The 27,939-nt window shown below is 36.9% G+C and overlaps 1 protein-coding gene across 2 annotated transcripts in view; it reads right to left on the bottom strand.

The window, feature by feature from the left end:
- Nucleotides 1-27,939, bottom strand: part of LOC101740039 (serine/threonine-protein phosphatase 2A 56 kDa regulatory subunit delta isoform) — a 56,197-nt gene that overhangs the window by 21,425 nt on the left and 6,833 nt on the right. Inside the window, exon 3 of one of the 2 annotated variants that reach the window (XM_038020336.2) lies at nt 10,109-10,292. In XM_038020336.2, coding sequence (XP_037876264.1) covers nt 10,109-10,292 — 184 coding nt within the window. Of the gene's footprint in view, nt 1-374; nt 700-10,108; nt 10,293-27,939 lie in introns of those variants that run through there. The other variant, XM_004921745.5, reaches the window with a different exon arrangement.

A 27,939-nucleotide genomic window follows, 5' to 3' on the forward strand; every position in this document is an offset into this window, starting at 1 on the left:
TTTTGCTACATGATACGGAATAGTACGTGAAATAGGTCATTAATTTCAGCAATTCAACCGCATTCAGTGAACATAGAACGCTGTGCCCCTTCAAGGTTGACTACGAGGCATGGGTGAGTCAGTAATCGTTCCCTCCTATGTTATATATTTACTATCAATACGTGAGATAAGAGCCTGAAAACTCATTTTCAAAGCTACCTGTGCTGTGAGTGTCATGTGATGACACCAACTGCTGCACTTTCGGATATATTGGCAACATCAAATTAGGTATGTTTGTATGTATGCAGTGCAAACAGGTATGACAAATTTTCATAGGAAAAAATAGATAATTTCACTATTTTCTATATAAATTCATTCGGGTGATTCTGACGAACCTTTCAGCAGTGGCAACTGCTCCATTAGACTCTCTCTATCAATATTAGGTATCACCAGCACGGGACGATCGGGTGATACAGCGGCAGAGACGGGGGGCGGCGGGCTCCGCGCATCGGGCGGCGAAGGCGCCTTCTGCGGCGGGCCCTGGCCCTCCATGCCGGCGAACAACGCAAACCGAAAGGCTCTGGCGACGTCCGATACGCTTTCGGAGCGCTTAGTTGTCGCTTGATTCGCGACGAGATCAAGTCCAGAGTGGAACGAAGGAGATTTCGGTATACCAAGAGGCGAGACGGCGCGACGCGGTTTAGTATCGGCGGCGGCGAACATCGCGCGAGAGGGCGCGCGCACGGCCGGCCCGGCGTGGACCATCGCAAGCGGTAGCCGGCAGCGGCATCCGAGCGGGAGCCCGGCAGCGCCGGGACCGGTGCGAGCTGCGGGGCGGCTGGACTGACACGCGCTGCGCACACCGTACTCGCCGCACATGCGCGCCGTCTTCTGCCGTCCCCTCGCAACCATCGCTTTACACAACCTCAACTATAATAGGGTTGACAATTTGATTCATCACGCAATTGTATTTTATTCCATTTATACCCAAACATTACATAACATCCTTTAAATTAAAACTTCATGATTTCGAGCAAAGGATTATAAAATTTATGAGTCCATTTATCTGAAGAATGAATTCAAATGATTTTTTAAACTCAATATTTCGAATTATCACTACACAAAACACACTTTACCAAACCGCTTGATAGAAACAATTATTTTATTAATGCTCATAGAAAATTACAATGTAATCATCTAAGAATATTAGAAACATTGCTACTGCACAAAATTAAAGATAAGTGCTTCGTTTAGACATATGGATTTTTATTGCACACAAGGGTTGGTTAAGTTTATTTGGGTGAAGTTAAGGGATCGGTTCTCCCCTTAATATGGGGGTAACTGCCAGACGTTTTCCACGATCATCGATCATGCTACTGCCCACAAATCGTATTATTCAAGTTGTCTGAGCTTCTTGATTCTGCTTAAATACACACGGTTTATTTTTCTCTTTGCGTGAAATAGCTAATTCATTCTATACGTCTTTTGATAGTAAGTAAATAAAATATTTTTGGTTGTATTATTAAACTATATTAATAATTCATAGTAGGGATAATAAATGTATAAATAGGCAAAGAGGATTCAGTATAAACTTTAGTTTGATCAATAATAAAAATTGAAAACAATTTTTTCTATCTTTACAAGAAAATGTATATAACAAAACAAAAGACAAAATGTAATATGTAAGTAAATATTCATGTCACACATTTTTAAATATTTTCTGAATAAAATTTTTGAATTCGTTTACTTTTTTTTTTAAATATGATCAAGTTAACTGTAAGCACTGAAGGCCTTAGCCTTAGCCTTTGTGACGTGATAAGTCAGATTACAATCTGTATTTTGTGTATTTGTGATACCTTTACAAAGGTTGTTCTGTTTTTCTGAAATGTTACGTCGCTTGAGATTCAAACTTTTTTTTTTTATTTGAACTTTATTATTTCGGGTGTACGGTATAAATTTATGTGTTAAACGATAATATTGCGAGACATAACAATAAGGGATAATTTGTAAAAGTTACAAAAAAAACGATCTCGAATTACAGATAGATTTACTGTCAATATAACCTTTCTCACAGAGATCAAAATCAATGCAGATGCTGGTTGGACAATTCAGGAAATAATTTATGTTTATTTCGGTATTTGTCACGAATTACGTTGTGTGTCAAGACATGAGGTCGAATATTAAAGTGTATTGTATAACGACTGTCCCACCCTTCAAACAGGAATGCAATGTTTTGCGGCGATAATAGGCAAAATCTACCGGGTTCCAAATAAAATAACTGACTGATTATTTGCACGCAAGTTTGTTTAGCTTAGGCTCGCTGTTGATATACAGACGAACTGTGTGCTTACTCAAATTTGTATGGAGTTGGAACAGTTTCCTTTCGTTTGCCGCTAGGGGCGCTGTTCCAACTCCATACAAATTTGAATTAACTTTTCCGCGATCGAGAAGTTAAAAAACCTAGCACTAAGCACACAGGTGACATTCCTTCTCGCCAGTATGTGTGTTCAATTGAGTTATAAATTGATTTGTTGTTCAATTCACTTCATCGAGGCCATCGAGGAATTAAAATTGGACGAACTCAGAGTAACGAAAAAAAAAAAAAAAAAACGAAACGTATAAATAGGTTTACTTTCCAACTTCCATAATAAACGTAGGCCGTGAATTTGTTTAGTTTTCACAAATACGATCACGATGTGTAGGAACGTCGAGATAAACACATTTCGTCCTTTCTCGAATAATTACTACCGGCACTGTTATTTGTAACTGTACAATTTTTTTTACAGACGCTTTACTGAATATTTTGTTATTAAAATCTCCAAAAACAAATGTACCGCAAGAACCGAATTTTTAGAACACGTTTCATCTATTAATGAAGACTGCAAAATAGAAATGGGGACTTAGTTTCTCCCCTTTTGCCGTAATTTAGTCGAATGGAGTGGCATTTCTGTGAACCTCTTAAATTAGAGCATTTCAGAGACGTCAGTGTCAGAACGATCGCGCGAAAAGTGTAGTGCGGTCTATCGCAAAAATTCAAATAAAGAGTGAACCGCTGTTGTGTTGCGCTTCGAATAGTGTGTTATATTGTTTAATTAGTATCTATACGCGTTTTCTATTTCACACAGTCCTACCAAAATCTTAATCTTCAATTTCTACTAGAACCTTAGAGAAAACTACATCTTCGGAAGTTTCAGACCTTTCCGCATTACATTTCAAGGTGGGTGGCGCATTTACGTTGTAGATGTCTATGGGCTCCAGCAACCACTTAACACCAGGTGGGCTGTGAGCTCGTCCACCCATCTAAGCAATAAAAAAAAAAAAAAACATACTTAGTCGTAGAGGAAATTTTATTGCAGTCAGATAGTGTGTGGAAAATATCCCTGGAAACGCACTGAGATTATCGCAGTGATTATTTTGTATAATATCAACGATGAGCTCAATTCCGATGGGAGGAAGTGTAATAAAAGGACGACGGGAAATTAAAATCTCAAACATTACTTCAGAGCGGTTTTCATAGAACATGCATTAAAAAACACCAACGATCTGTATATAGTTTCTCCGTTGACACTAAATTACCAAACGATATGTGAGGTGAGCATTATCCACAATTCGAACGCAAATATCTTGTAAAGAGCCAAATAAATACCTCTAGAAGAGATGGGATACTCCATGCGAGGCCGAACTTGTGCTTCATAAAACATAAGTCCAGACATAAAGTATCCCACTGCTGTGACCAGAATAACTTATTTCAGAACATGCCTTTGCCTTTCTAACGATTCCGATATTGAAAATTTGGCACATTGGAGGCAGGTAGTTAAGTAGGTATAAATTACTGCATCGCCTGACGGATAATATCTTTATGAAAATCTACAGACCGGAAATAATATCCGGTTATGAGAAACCAGAGGCCCTACTGGCTGTACGTTGTACCCAATTAGGAGAAGGTCAGGCATAAGGTTAAGATCCCTAAGCCGGGTTGCGTTACATGGAGTGTGGCAATATTAACTGAGAATTTGCTATGCAAAACTAGAGGTAGTTATAATAAATAATACGAGTGAAATTGACTTCATCACTGGACTACTGAACGAGGGTAAAGTTTCCCCAGCTTATACATTATGTATGTATTTCTAATTCTTTAGCACGATCTACAGCCTATTTTGAGGCGTTTTATCATATTGTATCTTTCGGAGTTATGAGAGTGATATGATTTCAGAGGTAATTAATTAAAATATAGCGTCCGTGAAAAAAAAATTTAAAGAATAATAATTCTTCATTTGTTTCCTATAAAATAGAAGGCGAAAGCAAAGTCTTTAAATACATTTATCGATTAACAATTTGTGTACCAATTGAATTTTTCTCATAATTTAAGCTATTTTTCTCTATTTTTCCTATTTATTCCTATATTGAGTCCATTCGTACCGATAAAGTAATAAGTTCAACACAATTCCTACAAAATAGGTTCTACAAGAATCTACATACCTTTGAAAATTCTATTTCATATCATAAATTGTGTAGCGATATCTAAACTAACTGAATTGAAAATAATCTCAGAGATCTTGTTGATATTACTATTATTTGAAGTAGAAACTAACATACCTTAATGATAAAATAGACGTCATTCAGGGCCGCGGACGTTTTGGGACACAAATAAAATCAAAATATACACACTTCAACAAAATAATGGTATCATTAAATTTAAAATACAAGTCTGCTTCCAAGGTTGTCGTCTAATTAAGATAAGAGGAACGATTAGTGTACAGCGTTTGACGGAATTAAAATGATTGTAGAAGAGGTGCCGATGACCCGTGACCCACATAATTTAATCTTCTTTTTATTGATTTCGAACATTTTAAATGAGTAATATAATTGAGAATTTTATTTTTTTGATGCTATCTACTGAAAAGCTCTAGGCTCACTTGGTGTTGAGTGGTTACCGGAGCTCATAGGCATCTACAACGTAAATGCCCTCGCACACCTTGAGATATGTGTTCTTAGGTCTCAATTTTCACAGTACAACGGGTGCTCCGCCCTTCAAACCGAAACGCATTGCTAGTTCACGGCAGAAATAGGCAGAGTGGTGATGCCTACTCGTGCGGACTCACAAGACGACCTACCACCAGTAATTACGCAAATTATTATTTTGCGGGTTTTATATTTATTACACGATGTTATTCCTTCACCGTGGAAGTTAATCGCGAACATTTGTTAAGTACGTATTTCATTAGAAAAAATGATACTCGTCTGCGGGATTCGAACACCGATGCGTCGCTAAATACGAATGCACCGGACGTCTTATCATTTAGGCCACAACGCTGTCAGTTGTTAGTTGATTATTTAATTGGACACTATAGATACCGGCGTCTATGGTGTCACAGCCACCATGAGCCACGAGATTGAAGTCCCAATTGTATTGTAATAGCGATTATCCCACTCACCATTCCGGAATTAATCACTACCAATAAAATAATTGCTGCGCTCGTAAGATAAAAGTAATTTTCTTTAAAAACAAATCCACATTACCAAACTAGTCAAAACTTTTATGAATACGTATCGAAATCAGCCAAAACAAAATAATTTAATAAGTGAGATCGTTGTATTTAAACAAGTTAAGAAGTAAAGGTGAATTTATGTTTTAAAAACTTATCTAACAAACTTCCCATCCCCTGCGTATACGAAAACATACCCTTACATTTTGTCAGCGACCCAACCTTTGAAGATGAGTCATCGAAATCCGCTTCAGAAATAATGATATATCTATATATGGCTGGAAGGATTTAGATGAAAGTTTCTAGAAATCTTCAGATTGGCCTAGCCGCTAATCCTGTGAAGTTTGGTAGCGATCGGATTTAATTAAAATTAAAGATTAGCCATTAAATAGGGTCGGGCTCGTCTAGTATAGGTTTTATATATCCATTCTTTAATCGTACCTTGTCAGTAGATCAACCGATATTGTTTTGTTTTTCTTTAGATCTGAGAAAAACATGTTTGTCGTGAACAAAAAAGACCTTGGTCTTCTATTGATTGGTCTTGAATGGGTAGTGAGTACGGCTTCTGTAACGTTTTCACTATAATGAAATCAAATAGGGTGACGTAAAAATTCTAAAGACGAATACGTAAGTTTGGATTTAGCGCATGTTCAATGAAGACCGTATTCAGGGGAAGTGTTCGCGTTTCCAACGCTGAAATGGGGCCGAGTTTTTATGCAGAAGGAAAGACAAAGACAAAAGCTACAGTCTAGCGAAATGCCTCCATTCGTGTTGTACACGGCACTTTACACATTTAGGTACGAGTGTGAAAAGATCTTAAGCCGTGATACTTTTGACGAATTATGCAAGTTTGAGCTTCATTTTTTCATAATTTTTTGTGTTTTTGAAGTTATTTTACGTTTTTGCATAAAGCTATACGAAGCTATTTTGCATCTAATAGAAATATCTTGACAGATTGTATTAAGATTATTAGGAAAAAGAGGGGCTTGGATTTTCCCCTATAGAATAGGGATTTTCTGATCTACACAGAACCATTAAGCACTCGATGTTAATTAATACAAAACATATTTTTAATCAAGTCACGCTTAACGAAAAAAACATACTCAAAACTCGCCCACTAAAACGCGCATTTTTCGCCTGTAGTGAGTGACGTCACTTTCATGTTTTCTATTTTTATTATTTATTTTATGCAGTGATCATTTTTGGTACATTATTGCATAGAATAACTTTCCTATCTTATAATCCTTTCCTCGATAATATTATCGACCCGTAGCGTTCCATCGAAATCTATATAGCAGCCATTTATTAATTTACAGCTAGCATCCGCCCAACTGTCGAAATTCGATCAAAATCACTGATACACCGATGACCCAAGATTCATTTTATGCATCAAATTTTCCCTTTCATTTAGTTGTAATGTCTATTCTCGTAAAAAACGAAACTAAAATTAAAACGTTTCATTAAAAAAGACAACCGCCCTTAAATTAAATAAACAATATAGCCAATGTGAGCACATTCAAATCTAGTCAGGCGTATAAAAGTTATGGTTTAAAAAAAAAAAAACTCACATACAAAATAAACCTGAAAGCATTATACACGTTTTCGCCAGTCGTGAAAAAATATTTCCATTTTTTTAAATTGATTACACTAGATCCCGTAAATAGCTTCCAACGAAAAACACTACTAGACTGTTTTGTCTATGTATTTATAGATAATTTATAATACTTAGAAGGAAAAACGATAATGTTTGTATTTACTAACGTATTGTGGATATGTTTCATTTTTAAACAAAGGAGTTAGCAAACAACTGTACAGACAAAACTAATTATGCTGTCATTTTATGTACAGGTGACATCGCGAGTCATTATTGGAAAAAAACAATGATTTCTAAGTCTATGTTTAATAACGTGTTTTGTTTACACTGAAAACTTAACATCCCGTAGGGTATTGCTTTTTTCAGAAATGGGTAAACGAGATCAGGACATAAGCAAGCTTGCTTATGTCTAAGGTTATTAAGGTTATTTATTCCAGCTACGCTATATCAAGTAGGTAATCTCACGGGGCTCAAACTTGGAGGACATCGTCAAACTATACGGAAGAAATTAAACCATTATCTGACAGATTCTGGTGGGAGGACCTCTTGTGAGTCCGCACGGGTAGGTACCACCACCTTGCCTATTTCTGCCGTGAAGCAGTAATGCGTTTCGGTTTGAAGGGTGGGGCAGCCGTTGTAACTATACTTGAGACCTTAGAACTTATATCTCAAGGCGGGTGACGCGTTTACGTTATAAATGTCTATGGGCTCCAGTAACCACTTAACACCAGGTTGGCTGTGAGCTCCTCCACCCATCTAAGCAATAAAAAAAACACAGATCGACTGTTTTTCTTATTGCTTCTGTATTAGACATTGGACATGGATTCAGACAAACGATGTGGTGTTAAATGGCTACCAGGACCATAGACACCGACGGCGTAAAGGCCTTCAACAACCCTGAGATATGAGGTTAAATACTAAATCATATTGAGAAGCGGCCGTCTCATCTTTGACGACGTAACAGACATATGCCTGCTTGCATTACAATACGTCTTACCACCAGTCGGTGTAGCATGCTGGGTGTGTCAGTTAACAATCCGTTATCAGTATTACCGGCGCAAAACAATATATATGTAAATTTTTTACATATGCAATGAGTACATTGCACTCAGAAATATGGATTGAGGAATATGTTCTAGAACAAATCGGGCTGTGGTTTACACGCTGTGGTATTTATAGGTAATCGCTTCATAGGAGCTGACCTGTGAGCTAGTTGGTTCATTTTAACTAATAAAAAAATTCCAAACGGTACGCAGCAACTTATGGCCTTGGCATGAGCAACGGTAACCATTAGTGGAGCCGAAAGTTCAACTGGCAGGAAAGGAAAAATACCCATTTTTGCGGTAAGATATTTACATTTCATTTTCCCGAAACTTTGAATTCAAAAATTCTATAGCCACTTTAATAATAAATAATCTTTCAACGAGTTGTCTTAACCCTTTGTTTTGTTTACGTGACAAAAGCATGTTTTGTAAAGTATTCAGGGGCTATGCGATGTCGAGAAAGGGCTTTGTGGTTTAAATAAAAATTCCTTGCAATCTACAAAGGGAGATCACAGAGCCCGTTTGCTAATATAAATTACTGTTTGTCTTATGCCATATTCTGTGATGTTGACTGTACAAATTAAATCAATTTTAGCTTACAGATACTATAAATTATGCATATTTTTATTCATTAAAATGAACAGAGACGGATTAGTGGAGATGGAGTCGTCAATGGATAATCGTCACGCTCTTCAGTCAACGGCGAATTCGACTATAGGTTTGCCAAAAATATATAATTTTTCAACGTCATCGCACTAACGTCGAATTTTCAACGGTACACAATTTTATTACAAATTTCGTCCTCAAAATGACTTTGATGCAATTATGCTGTTGAAACAACAAACAAAGATTGAACACAATAGAATTAAAACTAAAGACCTAAAGTCTCGTTGGGCTGTATGGAGAGGAGTATTAAAAATAATGCGGTGTTCTGAATTTGTCAAATCAAAAGTTTTTCATTGATCAAAATGTTAATGGAATGAATATCGGAGCCAAATTGACTAAGTACGATAGGTGAAGTTGGAGCAAATTAATGAGGCATTAGAGTTGAGAAGAGAGAACCGAATACCGCAAAAACCGGGAGTGTTGCTAACACTGGGCCTAGCAAGAGCAGTGAAACGCGGTCCACTGAGAAGATCCAGCGAGAAACTCAGTGGGCTGTGTTTACGGGTTAACTTACTCGTCGAGCCCTTCGTCGCAAGCGACGGGTTCGGCGAGAACGACGACCGGTGCTTGAGGTACCTAAAAAGCACCGTTAATGGATCGGGAGGATCCGTATTGACGTGTTCAGGGCAACGTCGATTGTTTACCATTCGCTCCATAGGATCGGATATGTAAGGACGGACAAATACAGAATTAACGAAAATATGTAAATGTCTAAAGTAAATGAAATTTTTATAAATTCTAGAGTTTTCGTAACAGTTGCAAAGAGATGATTTTAATTTTAATTTTTCTAAACAACAAATAAACATTGTAACCTTCAATTTTGAGAATACCGTGTAAATTTAATTACAGTTAGAACCTGCACGTGATAAAGAGGAAATAAACACATACCTACATTATATACAGTGGTGTTGAAAACTTTCATCTATGATCGATCGGACAGGAATGTGGCGGCACGAAAATAGTTAATATAAGTTCGAAGGAAAAGTTTTTTCGCATTTTATATATTACTAGCGACCCGCCCTCGCTTCGCTTCGGAAACATTAAAACACACATGAAACAAAAAAAATAAAATAAAAAAAACATAAAAAAAAGTAGCCTATGTTCATCAGGGACAATGTCGGCTTCTAATGGAAAAAGAATTTTTCAAATCGGTCCAGTAGTTTCGGAGCCTATTCGAAACAAACAAACAAACAAACAAATATTTCCTCTTTATAATATTAGTATAATATTAGTATAGAGTATAGATATAGATACAATCATTTTTTTATCATCGTATTTATAGTTTTTATTCTAAAATATTTTTTTTTTCGTGTAGATTAAATGCATACAACGTACTTTACCTTTAATAGGCGGCAATTTGACCAGTTCCTGGTTGTGATTTTGAACGTTGAACCTGCTGGAGCCATGCTTGCGGGGTTGGCTGTTCCAGCCAGGAGGTCGCGGACCGTCAGCTGTGCGCGGCACGATGGTCACCGGCGGCGGTGGACCAGACGCTAACGATGACAACTGTTTTTCTGGACGGCTCTGCGAACAAAAAAACAATAAACTGTTTATTTCGTCTCAGTTTTTCTCTTCACAACAAAATACAGAAAGTTTTTTTTTATTGCTTTGATGGGTGGACGAGCTCACAGCCCACCTGGTGTTAAGAGGTTACTGGAGCCCATAGACATCTACAACGCCACCCACCTTGAGATATAAGTTCGAAAGTCTCAGTATAGTTACAACGGCTGCCCCACCCTTCAAATCGAAACGCATTACTGCTTCACGGCAGAAATAGGCAGGGTGGTGGTACCTACCCGCGCGGACTCACAAGAGGTCCTGCCCCAGAGTCGTGGCTCTGTCTGAACAATCCATAAAGGCAGCGCGGTTTGCCTTGACCAAGTTAGTGACACCTGAGGCTCGTTGGATTCGCGAAATTACATTTTATTCGGTTCAACTCCATCGCAAGTACGGCGATATCCTTCCCGATCAAAACAACTAAATACCTGTGACCATTCCGGAGTCGTATTCCACCCGTGCGGACTCACAAGAGGTCCTTTTTTTTGTTTTTTCTTTTAACGCTAGGGCATCCGTTTACGGATCCTACCCCCAGTAAAGTTTTTAGCAGGTAACGAAATTTTCCAGCGATTTCAACTGTTGTACATTTTATTTATGTATAAATACATACCAAAAACAGTAACGTCGAAGAATAGAACAAAAACCATAGCGCGAGTCAGATAAAATCTATCAACATCAATGTAAATTTAAATCATTTTTATCTTACAAACTTCGTTTCCTTGATCGATCCAATTAGTGAAACTCGTATCTGTCTATTGGTTTTTAGGAATATTCATAACGTATCAAGTAAATCAGATAAATGATTATGATTTTCCTTACAAAAGATTACGCATTCTTTCTCAGGCTTCTAGAGGTGCAATTAAAATAAATATATTGTGGTTTGCTTACTAGAGTTATAGAGATACGCTATCAAATTCAGGTTTATAGGATTAGCAGTTTGGCCTGGGTATTGATGAATCAGAGACAGCTTTTTATTTTATGTTTTTCTTATATAACTAATAATAATAAAACCAGTTTCTCGAATAAACGTGGGATACTAACCACTACAATATCATTCTTAATATTCCTTCTAATATTCTTAATTTTAAGAGATACTTATTTGATTAAGTTAAATGAAAAAAGAATTTCTAGCAATTTTTATTTATATATTTACGTTTATGAACAAGAGTACAGTGAAGGATTTAATGTCTAAGGTATTCTTTACCAGTCAACCAAAGATGGAACTGGCAAGAGTTGGTATAACCGTTATGTTGTTTAGCAGCCACCATCTTGAAGTAAAGTTGGATATCTTGTGGGTTTTGGGCAGTGGTAATCCATCTATGTGCCGCAGAAATCCTGAGGTGGGTAGACTATGAGCTCGTTTGCTCGCCTAGGACTAAACGTAAAAATATGTATTAAAAATGCAAAGCTTGCAGAAACAAAGCTAATTCAAAATACGAAATAAAATTGTATTGATTCACACATTTTTTCTTTAAATTTTATTACCTAACGATGTGTTGGATTATTTAGGATAAACGGACAATCCAGTAATATTTAGGTAACGTTATAGAGCTTTAATAAACGCAGAAATAAATCACATTGAAAATTCAGTCAGAATGCTATTTTTGATATTTCTATATTTAATTTTATAAAATTTTCCTCAAGCGTATATCACTACATAGTATAAATCGCTTTATCTGTACCTATGTATGCTTAAATCTTTAAAACTACGCAGCGGATTTTGATGCGGTTTTTTTTAATAGATAGAGCGATTGAAGAGGAAGGTTTATATGCATAATAACATCTATTAAATGGTGGAGAAATCATTAATAAATTACAGTTTCCGAAGCGAAGCGAGGGCGGGTCGCTAGTAGAATAACATAAAATGATTTCGTCCGAACATAGTATGTATAATTTTTATATTTTCTCTCCACTTAATGTTATTGCTGAACCGTTCTAAGCTGTACGAGAATGGGTCGAACAACGGAGTATGCTATCAGCTCTACACAAACGAATCACGGTTAATGTTCCAAGCGAGAAACATTGGTGCAAGTTTCTATTTATAGTACGAGCACATGTTTATATACATATACGTTTATATACGTGTCCTTTGTAGGTCAGGTGGGAACTGGAAAAATGCGAATATCGCATCAGCGCATCGATGCACAACTGGCAAAAAGCAAATATAATCTCTTTTTATGTGTTTTTACACTTTCAAACGTGAGTTTTTTAATTTTCCAAAATGCGAATAATTTCATATTCTTTTTGAGGTATATGTGCTGAAGTCCACTTACGAAATTCTAACTAATGCCATCATCCTTCTTGAGATGTGTGATCTCAGTATTAAATATATGGCTAAAAAAATATTTATTCATTAGTCCACCTAGCAGAGGGCTATTACAAAAAACGAAGACAAGTAGTAGTGTTGGTGTAGCTAATATGATACATACATATAAAAAAATTCTAATAAATACATTTAAAATATTTCGCAATACACGTAATGTAACACATATAATAATCACCTGATGCACGGGGCCAACGATATCTAAATAACGTAGTTGAAATAATATATTATTTACTTCATTTTTTTTTATATTATACTGTTTATTTTTTATATTTATATTTACTGGTGGTAGGACATCTTGCAAGTCCGCAGTGGTAAGTACAGAAGTAAGTAATAAGCAGGGTGGTCCCTGCTTATTTCTGCCGTCAAGCAGTAAGGAGTTTCGATTTGAATCCAGTGTTCTGTAAAAAACGAAGACCTTAGAACTCATGTCTTAAGGTGGGTGGCGGCAATTTCGTTGTTGATGTTTTTGGGTTCCGGTAACCACTTAAAATGAGGTCGTCCGTGATCTCGTCCAGCCATCTAAGCAATAAAAAAACCTATAGTTAAAATATATTATAATATCTTCACAAAACTACCTTATTGTATTAGCTTTTTACACTCTATGATTTGACCTTGCATCATTTTTAAATTTCGTATTTGTCTTTATTACTAATATAAGTAAAAGAGACGAATTAAATAAAAAAATGAATCGGACCTGAAGGAAATATCGTAGTTATAAAGAAACTGTAAAATCTATGAAACTGAAAAAAAAAGCCGATGAATTCACGCCTCCTGCTCTGGCTAATACATTATGCTCGAATGCGGATCTTAAATGACACCATGAAAATTAAATTACAAGCATGTCAACGCACTGAGAAGAGCTTACTGGGTATGAATCATACACAGACATTAAAGCAGCGATTTAAAAAACAAAATTAAAGTAATCAATGTAAGAAATCATGGCCAGCGTATAAAGTGGCAATGGCCAGGCCATGCAGCATGAAAATTAAGGCAAAGAGCGCCTTATGAAGGAATTACTGTTGCTACTTATCAACAAAGCTGACTTGTAGACTTTAATACTTCAGTTACAATTGACTTATATTGCACGTGTGTATAATTTCTTATTTCACAGCTGATTATATTTGAACTAGTTTTACAAATTGTATTTAATATGAAAACAAAACTGGCTACAAATTAAACAATTCGAACTTATGCCCCAATTAATATACTTTGTATAAATACAAGAGCTGCATCCGTCCGCGTTTTTAATTTGCAGTAAATATTTACTATTCTTCAAGGAAACTTTACACCTGACGCTGATTTACTTACAAACGAACAGCAAAAGGTATTTCGATCGACTGCCAAGATTCTATTAGCGCTGATAGATTTAAAACAGTCTTGTTTTACATCGCTTTGTAACGCCGCTTTGTCTAATCGATATCGGTTTCAGAATGCGGAATTATCTCACATTTCACGTTATTATTGTGATTATAATACATTTCGTGATTAATACGAGATTAATTTCGCGCTCGTGAACAATCATATAATATATTTGTCGTGCTTAGAGATCGCAGTTTCTAAATTAGACACTGACTGCCGTTTTAAATTTCTTCGAAAGTCATACGTATTCTTAAAATGTATTCACGAGTGCTCAAACGCTCAAAGTATTTAACCGAAAACAAAAAAAGAATAAATCATCTCTTTTGTGTCATCTGGGTTGTATAGATTCATTACAATTCATTAAAGAAATTGAGAAGAGGAAAATCTATCTTAAGATAAATATATTAAACAATTTAACTATTGTCAATGAATTCATAGCAATTAAAACCGATTTGTAATCGAAATTTTGTTATAATAATACCGTGCCTATCAGAGAAACAGTCGTCTGTTTTCATATCCTTATTCTTACACTTCAAGTGATTCGTACAAGCTAATTGATTACTGACACATCGGTACCGTATAGGTAATTCCGAATGTCAAGGTGAAGTCCAAAGTCGTATCGGGCAATCAATACTTTGGACAGCTCGATAACCACGAGTAAAGCGTTTAGTAGGAACTAATTATCCAAGTTTTCGGGACGTCAGGTTTTTATATTTACTAGTGGTCCCGCAGTAGTCGAAATTCGACTATAATTACTTAAAATTATAAGTTTGAACATTATTAAGGTTCTATTGTCAAAGACTATTATTATACTTCTTTATTCACAGATTTCGCCAAGACCACACTATAGACAAATAATATTAATGATAAACGATATTAATCTATTCTTAATTTGACCATAGACTTTAAGCAATAATAAAAGTTTGACAATAGACAAAGAGTATATACTATGTGTGTGTCATATACATGGTAGTGTGTGTAATGTTTTTTTTATTGATTTAATGTATTATTAATGCGTAATTTTGAAAAAATATTAGCATTCTGCACACCTCTATATTTTCTATAAGTATGGGAAATTTCATACTCCTCCATCCGCGCAATTTTCGTAAAAAGGGGTATAAAGTTTTTGCTTCACGTATTAATATATAGATTACATAATGATGGAATATGTTAAGGCGGTCCAGCTATTATTATTATTTTTCGTGCTCCTCATTAAATATGTCCGTCCTAATATTAAAACGCCTGGTGTACTAACTAAAATCGATTGATGCGACTCCGCCGCAGTCTTTCAAATCAAGCAAATACGTACCAAACATGTGTTCGAACGACTCCCACGATGAAGGAACAAGACCGTGTAATAAAAAACATACGCTGAAAATAAATAAATTAGCGTTATTACATATTGGGCCCGCACTAGTAAGTACCAGTATCCAGCCTTTGTAGATTCTGCCGCAAATCAGTCACGCATTCCTCTTTTAAGAGTGAAAAACAGTTGTTTTATAACACAACTAAGAGTTCAACCTCATGTGTCAATTATATTGTGATGTCTATGGTCTAAGTTAACACCACATTCGCCTTGAAGTTGCTAAACCTATAAATTCCTGATCACAACTTATCATATCTAACTTTTTTTTTAAAAACAATATTTTGTGACCGATCTAGTACTGACCGAAACCGGGCTTACCGAATTTTATATATTCTGCAAACACCTACTTTATTAGGCCAGATTTGGCTTAGCTTAGGAAGACTTTCAATGAAAACAAATACGATATTTAAAGTTATATTCATTGTAATTATTTTAGTTGAAGTTTCCGTGTGAAACAGAAACCTCAAAGGTGATCGCAAGTCACGACAATCTCAAATCATTACGATTGCCTTCGGATAGAATATTCCAGCAGATTCATTAATTACTTTGAAGGTATTCAGAAATCAACATATAAAACAGTCCGAAGCCACTGAGTTTCTCGACGGATTTTCTCAGTGGGTTGGGATTCCGATGCGGTGGTAGATTCAGCGAAGCACTGCTTTAGCTAGGATCAATGTTAGCAATTCTCTCAGATTGAGCCCGTGAGCTCTCCTATCGGTTCGCGTGAACTTAGAATAGCCCAAGGATACCAAGGAATAAGTAGGAAAAAAAAACCAGTCCACGCAATTCATATTCAATTGTAACTATACTAAGACCTTTTTTTTTTTTTTTTCCACAGGAGAAAATCGCCGGATCCCCACCCGCGCGGCAGGTGGGGTATGTGGGAGTTGAACCTCACTAAAAACTCCTGCCGCTCACAACCGGCGCCCTACCTCGGACCGGGCCGGAGCCCAGTCGGGGCTATTGAAACGGCGGGACAGGGTTGACGCAGAGCACATTACATCCATCCCACCGTCCCACGGACGCCGGACCGGCGGCCGCCAGCGACACGACCACCGGTTCCCTCGTTCAGCGGGCCGAGAGCCCGCTTTGATGGCGCCGCGTTACACCTTCCCCCAGAGCGGTCGGGGGAACGCGGTCCACCATCACCCGGCTTCCTATTGCGGGTGAACGTGCAAAGCACGCCACCCCACGTCTGGGTCTCTCCCCGCACAAAACGGGTGGGACCCCTAGCTCTTAGGGGGCCAGGTCACGGATACGACCCCGGTCCCGACCCCCTGCTCGGCGGCGGCGGGTTTCTGCGTAGTGAGGAGAGCTTTCCCTCACTCGCCCCGCCACCTCCTTCTGCGAGATGGTGCACTCGCAGAAGTCGAGCATAGCCTTCCATGACTCATCGCTGCCAAGCATCGACGCCACGACGCCAGGCAGCGACAAGTCAGGTCCTATCTTTGCGACCAGGACACGGCGCTGCACCTCCCAAGCGGGGCAGACAGCGAGCGTATGCTCCGCCGTGTCCAGGTCGTGTCCACAATGGTGACACCTCGTCGTCGGCTCAGCCCCTATCCGGCGCAGGTACTTCCCGAAGCATTCGTGCCCGGTCAACACCTGCACCAGACGAAAGGTGAGACGTCCTTCGCCACGGTTCACCCAGTCATCAAAGACCCGGTAAACCGCCTCGACGGTCCGTAGCCCCCACGTGGGGTTGGCCAATCGCCTCGACCACGACTCGAGCACGGACCGCCGAGAATGGGCCTTCCGCGCCCGCAGCTCACTTTCGGGGAGACGCGCCACGCCCCGAACACGAAGCTCGCTGCGCCATACTAAGACCTTAGAACTTATATCTCAAGGTGGATGGCGCATTTACGTTGTAGATGTCTATGGGTTCCAGTAACTGCTTAACACCGATAGGTTGTGAGCTCGTCCACACATCTAAGCAATAAAATAAAAAAAATTCAATAATACGACTTTATTTTTTAAAGTAAAATTGGAATTGATCCCCTAAAGAGGGTGGCTACCAGAACAGTTACTTGGGAGGGAATATCGAGACACGTGTCCAATTAACCTTGGAGCTCGTGATGTATTTACTGTAGGAGCACGCGGGTATTTGACATCCACACTTTTTGTCACACCATAGCTTTTCGAGTATGCATTTACCGTATCTTAAGCTTTTCTAAGTCCTCGAAGTTATTTACATAGATATAAAAATTGTCGTCTTCGTTCACATTAAACGAATAATTTCGGTCTATATTATTGATACAAGTGTCGTCGAAATCATGCGATTAATAATGCCAATAAATAAACATTTTATGGTATAATATATTTTATTGGTTCGTCACATAACCTCCGAACCTTACATTATTTAAGATCCGACAGTCAACTAAATATATATATATATATGTTACATTGCAAAGAACTTATAAGTAAATAAACATTATTATGTGTATAATTAACATTAATTACGTGATCGAGGTTACACAGAAGTTTACTCAAATGCCACCTAATGTTTTTAAAGAAAATAAAAAAAAAGTGTGTGTGTCCGCTCCGACGCACGACTGGAGTTTACTGGATATAAAAAATTAAACGAAACAATACGAGAAATAGTTCTATATTACGACAACACGATACACTACAGATTATTAACAAATTAACGAGACACAAAACAAACGACTAACAAATATATGAAAATACAATAATGAGAGAAACGCGCGATCAGTACGAGGCTTTGTGGCGGACTGCCGGCGCAGCAGCCCGGCGTCACCTGCGATAACGCATTTCGTGTGACATGCGCAATCAGGCGCATAACGCATTTCGTGTGACATGCTAGTACGATTTTGGTCCCCATAATTTTCATACCCCGGGCCTATATATGTAAATCGATTCTAAAGGAGTAAACTCCAAAAGTAATTAGGGGTAATTATTGTCGTCAAGCTACAGTAATTAATTCGTACTTTTAATTGACAAAAATGTTTTTGGAACGAAGTTCCCTATGGGACGATGCGGAGGGGTACCCTAACCGGGGAAAAAACGTCCGTAACGTAAGATTTTTATTATTTATGTATAGTCTTAGTATGATGGCTATACAGTGTCTAATGTATAATCTACGACGTAGACTCTACGTGATGACGGTTATTATTATTATTCATATAAATAGATGTTTCTTTGTATATTATTATATACTTTTTATAAATAATTGTGAATAAAATAAAGTTGATAGCTTTATAAAGTAGTTTTTTTTATCAATAATAAAAAATGTATACCCGAATAATTATTTTCTTTATACCTCGAATAGAACTTAAAATTAATATTTTTATAATAAGGAACTTCGTTCCTATTCGGTGTCCCACGACACCACGCCTCTTTTTTTTATAGCTTAGATGTGTGGACGAGCTGACGGCTCACATGGTATTCAATTACATTCCCAGATAAATTAATTGCATATTTGTTTCTCTTTTAATGTAAATAATTATTATTTACTAATTCAGCGTTCCCGACCCAGGTCAGATTTTTCTTCTGTATAATACTTACCGGCAATACTCATTGTAGACAGTAGACAAGAACAAGTACGCTGACCCTGGATACCGAATATCTTTCACAAAGATAGACTATGAAACCGTCTGGGTTCAATACCCGGTGGTACACTACGAGGTGATCAAACAATTGACGGTAGTTGATGCATAATTCAAATTTTGCTAAATAATAATATTGTAACTTATTCCTATACATCCTTATTATAACTATAAAACCGTGAGGGAAACTACGAAAATTTCAAAATGAATAGTATAGATCATTAATATATTTTAAGCTGATAAAAAAGAAAAGGGTTGTTGTTATTTTTTGTTTGCGACTTTTGGCATTATTTATCTGATCTATTACTAAAGAATCACACGTCGCTCTATTAATTAGAAAATTTAGGGTGAGCAGTATTACATTCAGGACAGCTATACGTAGGTCGGTATGAATATGAGTCAAAGAGAACAGCCCTCTTGGTAAGTTGTTAGCGGAACACATATGTCGTGGATAATTAAATGATGAAATGTTGTTTTGATAAATATCACAAAATGAAGGGTAGACTCCGTAACGCCACAGTATAAAATTGCGGTACGTGGACAGAGTCGTGGCATTCGTGTCAGACAGTGATTCCGTCCGTCTCAGCAGTGAGTCTCTGACAGTCAGTCAGTCGGTCTGTCGGTATGTGCAACGAAACTGTCGGTTTATCCTGTCATTGTGAAAGTTGTGTGTGTTGAGTTTCAATAATTATTATTGAAAAGTTTTATTGACTAAACTGAGTTCAATCGAATACGAGTGATGACGAAACTACCGCTCAGCCATCCCTGACGTGTGCCAACACATAGATATTCATTCTTTGTTTTACGATAATATTCCTTTATCTTATAAAGTTCACAAATCAGTACAGGTGAAATGACCTATCACACCGCTTCTTGCTTATCCGATCACAGCTAAGTGTTTGAATTCGGAACGTCAAAGGTGTCAACGAGCGACTTCCGCTATGACGCTTTACCCCCTTTCATTTCCAGCCGCCAAGGGCGACACATCTATTTCATATTTCTTATATTCATTAATTTTAAATTCTTTAATTTGTCACTTATGAACTAATAAAAACTAGAGGTCCCGCAGTAGTCGAAATTCGACTATAATTAATTGGAATTGTAAGTTTGTACACTATTATGATTGTATTTTATACTTCTATAATCACAAATTTCGCCAATCTATTCTCAATTTGACAACAGACGTCAAGAACTAAAGTTTGACAATAAATAGTACGCATGCATGTGTGCGTCAAATACATGGTATGTAGTGTGTGTAACGTTTTCTTTATTGATTTAAAGTATCTTTTATGCATTATTTAAAAAAAAATTAGCATTGTACACTTCTTCTCTATATTCTCTATAAGTGTGGAAAATTTCATAGTCCTCCGTCCGCGCAATTTTCGTAAAAAGGGATACAACGTTTTTGCTTCACGTATTAATATATAGATATCAAACTAATAATACAGTCCACTCTCATTCACCACAACGCAACACTAAGCCTTAAAATATTATGTTCCAAGCGAAAATCGATATTACGTTGATTGCAATACGGAAGACAGCTAGTGACGCCCAAATACCGTTAAACTCTACATCTCTAGGTCGCGAACATAATCGTAAAACAAGAGAATAGTTTGCTGATTTTAATATTACTATCCATTACATTTCTCCCGGAAACTGTACTTCTAAACTGTGTTTCACACCTCTATTCACGACAAGTAACAACCAAGAATCTATTCATTAGTTTGATTCGTATAATCTTGTAATGTATAATTATGAGTAAGATGGTATTGTGTGTAAATAAATCTGTAATAAGTATAGAAATTCTTTAAAGTAGTAAGAATTTAAAAACATTTTAAGCTATGGGTGGACGAGCTCACAGCCCACCCGGTGTTAAGTGGTTACTGGAGCCCATGGACATCTACAACTGAGATATAAGTTCTAAGATCTCAGTACAGTTACAACGGCTGCCCTACTCTTCAAACCGAAACGCATTACTGCTTCACGGCAGAAACAGGCAGGGCGGTGGTACCTACCCGCGCGGACTCACAAGAGGTCCTACCACCAGTAAGTGATTTTCGAAATGTGAATAGATATTTTGTATGATCGTAAAGCGCTCACTATTAATGTGAACCTAATTTAATGAAATCTCTTGTGTAAATAAAATTGTAAAGCTCTGCCGAAGTGCGCGCATCATGTAAAAAACTACTGGATAATTTAAATCATACAATTTTGTATAATTTTTTAAATACTTGATACGTAGTAATTAAAGTTGTTAAAGTGCGTTTGTTTACTGTTAATTATTTTTCTAAACTCGCGTTATTGTTGTTACATGATTTTAATATATAATAATACATTTGTAAGCGACTGCTAAATTTTCAACGACAAGATTCGTATAAAATCAAGATTTAAAGACGTATTGTTTGCATATTGATTTGTCAAGTAAACGTTTATTTTTACAGAGAATATATTAGTTCGACTACGGCAATATACAAAAACGCGACAACCATACCGCTGGCATACCGACAATACAAAACAAAAAAAAAAGGTGAAATAAATAAGGGGCCTTAACGAAATTAAAACGATTGTTATTCGTATATATACATATAAATACACAATTTTGTCAAACACTAATAATTAGATAAATAATAATAATAATAATAATGTCAAGCTAAACATCAATCACAATGTGCCTACCTACTTAAGTTGACATAAGTTTCGAATTAATGCGCATTCGGATTAAAACTTTGACAAACGCTTATTTAGAATTATACATATTTCAAAATTAGCTATGTCGATTGCTAATGTAGCCGGTAATATACTTTGTACATCGTCCTTTAACCAACTGAATAGTGTAACACGAAATGACGTTGTATTCAACTGTGTTTCGAAAAGGTTTACGTTGAAAAAAAAAACCGATTCCCCTATTCCAGTTTCATCCTTAGAGAGAACAAGGTGAGTGGCGGCATTCACGTTGTAATGTCGATTGACTGACGCACGAGATCTAGATCTAGAGGTAATAAATAAACAACAACAACACTGTCGCGTGCCTGTCGCTCGATCACTGTAAATCTGTAATCATAATTCGTGGTGTTGCATCTAACTGTAGATAAAATACATATTAATGTCCTACGTAATCTATCTTAATTGAATCTTACCGGATCCGGTGGAGGAGGCGGCGACCGATTCCTGCGTCTCCGAAACATGGACGACAAGGAATGACCGTTAACATTAGCGGACGATGCAGCCGATACTAGCATCTTGAATTTCTTAACGCATACAACCAGACTTCACTTCACAAAATTCACTTTTTAAATTTGACACTAAAAACTTTTTTTAAATTAATTTAAAAAAAAACTAAAGACACTTCGTTAAATAAACAAAAATTTCATTTCCAAAAGAACCGGTTATGGAGATATTTTCTAGGCGATCAAGTAATAGAGTTAGGGCGGATTCGACCAAACTTAAATTTAAACTCGAGTAACTATACGAGGAATAACCTATTCCATGATTTTAATCTCGAGTAAATTCATAGTCGTTTTTCCACGTATACTTGCGCTAGGAATAACAATACGCGAATAGCAGAGTGAATGGTGAACAAAAATAAAATCCGGCAAATAAATGTTGTTGTTCAACGGCATAGTGTAAGAGCATACAAATCGTCAACTCGATTTTGCCGTATTTTAGTGTGAAAAAGTAGCTGTTGTGTAAGATATCCAGCTGTCAAACGTATTATTTTTATTTCTTGTTTGTTTGAGGGAATTGTCAAGTTTTGTCGTGTGGTTTTATCTTTTTTCGTTTAAACGTTGCATTCAGACTATTAATAATCATTTAGTGCATTGCGTTGACTTGAAATTAAAACAGAATAAATATTTATGAAATGACAGAAATCAGATGTTGGACTGACAGACGCCATTACTTTATTCTAGGAATAGCTCCGTTATTCCGTGCGAAACGGCGGTATAGTAACAATTCCCGAATAGGCCCACTATTCTTAGAATTGTAGTTGGTAAAACGTAAAATTGATTTACTCTCGATTAACTGAGGAGTTATTCTAAGAATAAGATTTACTCTTGTTTGGTCGAATCGACCCTTAGTGTCAAATTACGGGCGGCTTGGTAATGAGTTTGCACGGACAATGAACTTTGTTATGGCGTATCAAAATTTCACTGCGCCGGAGAGCCCGCAGCGACTTGTAATTCGCGAGAATGGTCGAGAAACTTTGTTTGGGTAAACACACGAAGTACTTTCTCTAAAAAGCTTAAAACTTGCATTTTTATGTTGTCAAACGATGAACGTGAACAACATGCACAGGGATAGCGTAATATTTAGAGATAAATAAAAAAAAAAATGAACTGCCTGACGAAAAATTCAATTAAAAATATTTTAAAATTCCTACTTAATGTACACTTTCTCTTAGTCGGACGATTCGATGTGGAATTAAGCTCAAATCGCGTCATCAAATTTGACCTTCAAAATCCATGTTATTCTAATTTCTGCAAAAACAACGTTATCGCTTTAAATTTAAGACACCTTAAAAAAATTTTTGAGTGACACCGGTGCGCGTAAAATTAACTATAAACATGACGACTCTAATAACACTAGTGTTTGCTTGGCGATTTTAAGGTTTACACAAGACTCTGAAGCGAAGATGTTTTTTACACTGAACGTGTTCGTCGGGAGGGAACGGTGGACGTACTGATAGACTGACTGGACTGACAGGTACATCATTTCTAAATGATTATCGTAGAAATAGCTACATGCGGTTTCCGACATTTAACATAATAAAAGCGCAACGAATCGGAACCACTCTTACGTATTAACGTGGCAACGATATAATATTATCATAAGAACAGCGGCCTTGCCTGTGGTCTTTCTTATTGCTGGACGGCCGTTACTAATTAAATGGTTCGTTTTGAAAAAATTGCGAAATCAACTGTATTCCAAAACGAATTAAGTTGGGTTTTTTAATTCAATTTTAAAAGCCTGTTATGACTGATGGCTTCTTTTATTAAGCATGAAATGCAACCAAGTTTATCAAAGATCTACCAAAGATATAAAAACATAACAGTACATACAGTACGAAAACAAAAAAATCTCGTTTTCTGATTAGTATTTTTTAGTTTTGACGAGTTTTTTGTCAAGGCCGACTTGGTTGTTTTTTAATTTTACGTTCAATTTCGTATGTAACATAGAAATCTTAGATTACGTATAGCTTTTAATAATTTAAACAATAGTTTCTATTATTTTTTTTGGTACAGATTACCCACCACCCAGCCTATTTCTGCTTCTTTTTTTTTATTGCCTTTGTAGGCAGGCGAGCGTAAAAAAAGTGGTTACCGTCGCCCATGGACTTCAGCAATGCCAGAAGCAGAGCCAAGCCGCTGCCTACTGCTTAATACTCTCCACAAGCCTCGTTTGAAGAAGGACATGTCATAGGCAGTAGCAGGGTTGCAAATGAAACTTCGGATTATCTACAAGTCAAATTGACCAGAGCCCGAGCGGCTGCTTTTGCTTTGTATCTATGGCCCCTGTTAAGCACTTAACATTAGGTTAATTGTCAGCGAACGGTACGGTAATATATTAAACATATCAACGGCACAATTGACTTAGAAAGATTTTTCCCATGTATAAATTCAAATGTAAATAACATGAAATGCAATATAAATTAGTATTAAAATGAAACAGCAACGCAGACGCTAAACGTCACGAGCATCGCCCACGTGAACCACAAACAGCAAACAATGATGCGTTTTGGTTCTATTATCGGAGTATCTAGCATATTCAGTGATGACTTCAATGTTGGTAGCTCGGAGGTAACTAAAAACTGTATTTCAAGAGATGCGCGCGCGGCCAAAGGTTACGTGACATTGACGGAAAAACAGACTTAGCTAAATTATTTTCATTTGGAATGGCTGACTATTATGAATTTTCATTTTTGCTTTTGACGACTATTTGTACTAAACTAGTGTTTAGCATCCCAGGGTTGAGATATACCAAATTGGCAGGACCAATTTGAATGATTTTCTTTGTATGCGTTTGGGTGGCACCCTGGATGGTTTAGATTCACAAATCAGCCCGGCAGATGTCGCTGCAGTTGGTATCTAGGTTATTTATCTTTCCTAGAAATAATTTATAAGGCAAAAAAACGTTTGCTGGGCTAGATAGTTTTTATCTCATTTGTTTTCAAGTTGCAGTGAGAAAAACATTGTTTCCAACTTTTTTAGCTCCTACAAAAAATAAAGGAAAATCAGTTTACAGTCACAAGAGAAAAACGTTTTAAACTGTCTTTGCTTAAATAGAGATTTGGTAGTTAATATTGTAGGTCCTTTTTCTGTGTGTGATGTGTGAACGAGCTCTCACGGCCTAGCTGATGTAAGGTGGTTATCGGAGCCCATAGACATCACACAACGTAAATGTCGTCATCGTCAAAGTCTCCAATATATTGTCAAACTACTGTGGGACCCTTCAACTCGGAAGGCATGATTAGTTCGCGATAGAAATAGTCTGAACAGCAGTACTTATCCATGTAGGTTTACCATACGCATAACCACCTCTAAATGGCCATTGACTATCTCAGCATGCTGGTACGCAGGAAACGCTGCTGCCCATTCTCCAGTGAAATTTTTCGGTTCCCGGGGACGGAGCCCCCGTACTCTGTATAATACATTTGATAACGAAGTATTTTTTTCTTTATTAGAAATATTAGTTTCTCGTTTTATTCTTTGTTAAAGGGAAACTAATTTCACAGCTTGATGCTCGATGTAATTGCATCACGCTGATCAATTAATTAACCGTGTCAATCGAATAAGAGGCGTCTTTAAATTAGAACTAAATTATCCGATAATTATTAAGGTCATCATGGTCTAATTAGTTACATTATTTATGATAACTTACTTTGCCTGGTATGAATTATATAATTTATTGCAAATTACTTAAATTGTAATTAATATGACGTCATGTTTATTTATTACCGTGCGCGTGGCATTCGAGAAATTGAAAAACCAAGACAATATTTTGCGTTTTAAATTTCTTTTTTTATTTAAAAAAATAGATAAGTCTTAGTATGGTATAGTTTTAATATTGTTTTTAGATAGCCTCTGTCGACAGACATACAACAAATTAGTTTTATTACTTACAACAAATTTGTATGTATTTAAATGGAATAGAAGGAAATAAAACGTACCTATTAATAGCATTCAAAATACTAAAACCTCATTCGAGTAATTAAGTTTTACGTAATCAGAAAATGAATTTTCCTTGTCATTGTCGTAAAATTGATACTTTATGTTTATTCCTTGACGCGTTCGGCGGATATAACACACAGTTTAGTACACGTCGGCATCATTGTAATGATGTTTAAATGAAACTATTATTTGAACAAACATTCGAACCAAGATGGAGAATCTGAGACAATTTCCGGTTTGAAAGTGCGGGCTCAGCCGTTGGGAGGGTTGTGTTTTTTCCCCTACCTATTTTAACTAGTCGCCAAATGGGCTATTCCAACTACGCCCGGGTTGGGTAGGTGAGCTCACAGGCTCAACTGAAGTAGTAGCCCTAGTAAGATCGGTGCTTCGCAAAATCTAGCACCGGGTCAGAATTGTGACCCACTGAGAAGATCCGGCGAGAAACTCAATTTGCTGTGTCTATGGGTTAGTTCGCTCGTCGAACTCTTGAACTCGTACTTTGATCGCTAGAAAAGCCTAATGTGTCAAATATATATTCCAAATCTATAATAAAATAATACAGGAAACCCAATTTCACCCTGATTTCATTCACTATTCATCATTCTCCTAGAACTGTAAATTGTTTACGTTGTTTGACCATTTAATAGACTTTGTTCTTTATGTTTGGAATTGGAATTTCATCCTAAACATGTTTACGATATTTTTGATCAAAGAAATCGCGTAGTTCCCGCTGTGGTTTGATATGTCTTAATCCGTGTTGGCTTAGAAGAATTTTGTTTCCGTGATAGAAATAACATTTCCTTGAAACTAATATGAATAGTTACAAATAAAAAAACGGACTTCACTCAGCTGAAATTCAATTCTTATTAGAGTTGTGAAACACTGTTTGAAAAAGGCTGGGAATGGCTATACGAACGATGCGATACAGTTCTCTTCACTCATCTTCTTAGTGGGAATCGCGATTCCGATTCGGTGGTAGATTCAGCGAAGTACTTCCTAGCTAGTGTTAATAAATCCTCTCAGGTTGAGCCCCGTGTGCTCTTCCTAGCTAGTGTTAATAAATCCTCTCAGGTTGAGCCCCGTGTGCTCTTCCTAGCTAGTGTTAATAAATCCTCTCAGGTTGAGCCCCGTGTGCTCTTCCTAGCTAGTGTTAATAAATCCTCCCAGGTTGAGCCCCGTGTGCTCTTCCTAGCTAGTGTTAATAAATCCTCTCAGGTTGAGCCCCGTGTGCTCAGCTAGTGTTAATAAATCCTCTCAGGTTGAGCCCCGTGTGCTCTTCCTAGCTAGTGTTAACAAATCCTCCCAGGTTGAGCCCGGTGTGCTCTTCCTAGCTAGTGTTAACAAATCCTCCCAGGTTGAGCCCCGTGAGCTCACTTACCAAACCGGGCGTAGTTGGAATAGCGCCTTAGGCTATCAACAATTAGGTAGGGAAAAAAATAATGTGATATACACATCAAAAAATATTCACTTTATGATAATAACGCTAAATTACAAGCTTATGGTCCGCACCTACCTTACTTCTTGGTTATTATAATCAATTTTGGCAATTATAACTTTTTTATCGTTTTCTTAGGATATCTGCTAATCTAATATATAAAATTCTCGTGTCACAGTTTTCGTTGCCATACTCCTCCGAAACGGCTTGACCGATTTTGATGAAATTTTTTGTGCTTATCCGGTATCTATGAGAATCGGCCAACATCTATTTTTCATCCCCCTAAATGTTAGGGGTAGTCCACCCCTAAATTTATTTATTTATTTTTTAGACACAATTTTTAATTTCTATTTTTTTATGATACAACATACAAAAATACATACAATCCTTAATTTT

The sequence above is a fragment of the Bombyx mori genome, chromosome 25 (genome assembly GCF_030269925.1).
Source record: "Bombyx mori chromosome 25, ASM3026992v2".
NCBI classification, from domain to species: Eukaryota; Metazoa; Arthropoda; class Insecta; order Lepidoptera; family Bombycidae; genus Bombyx; species Bombyx mori.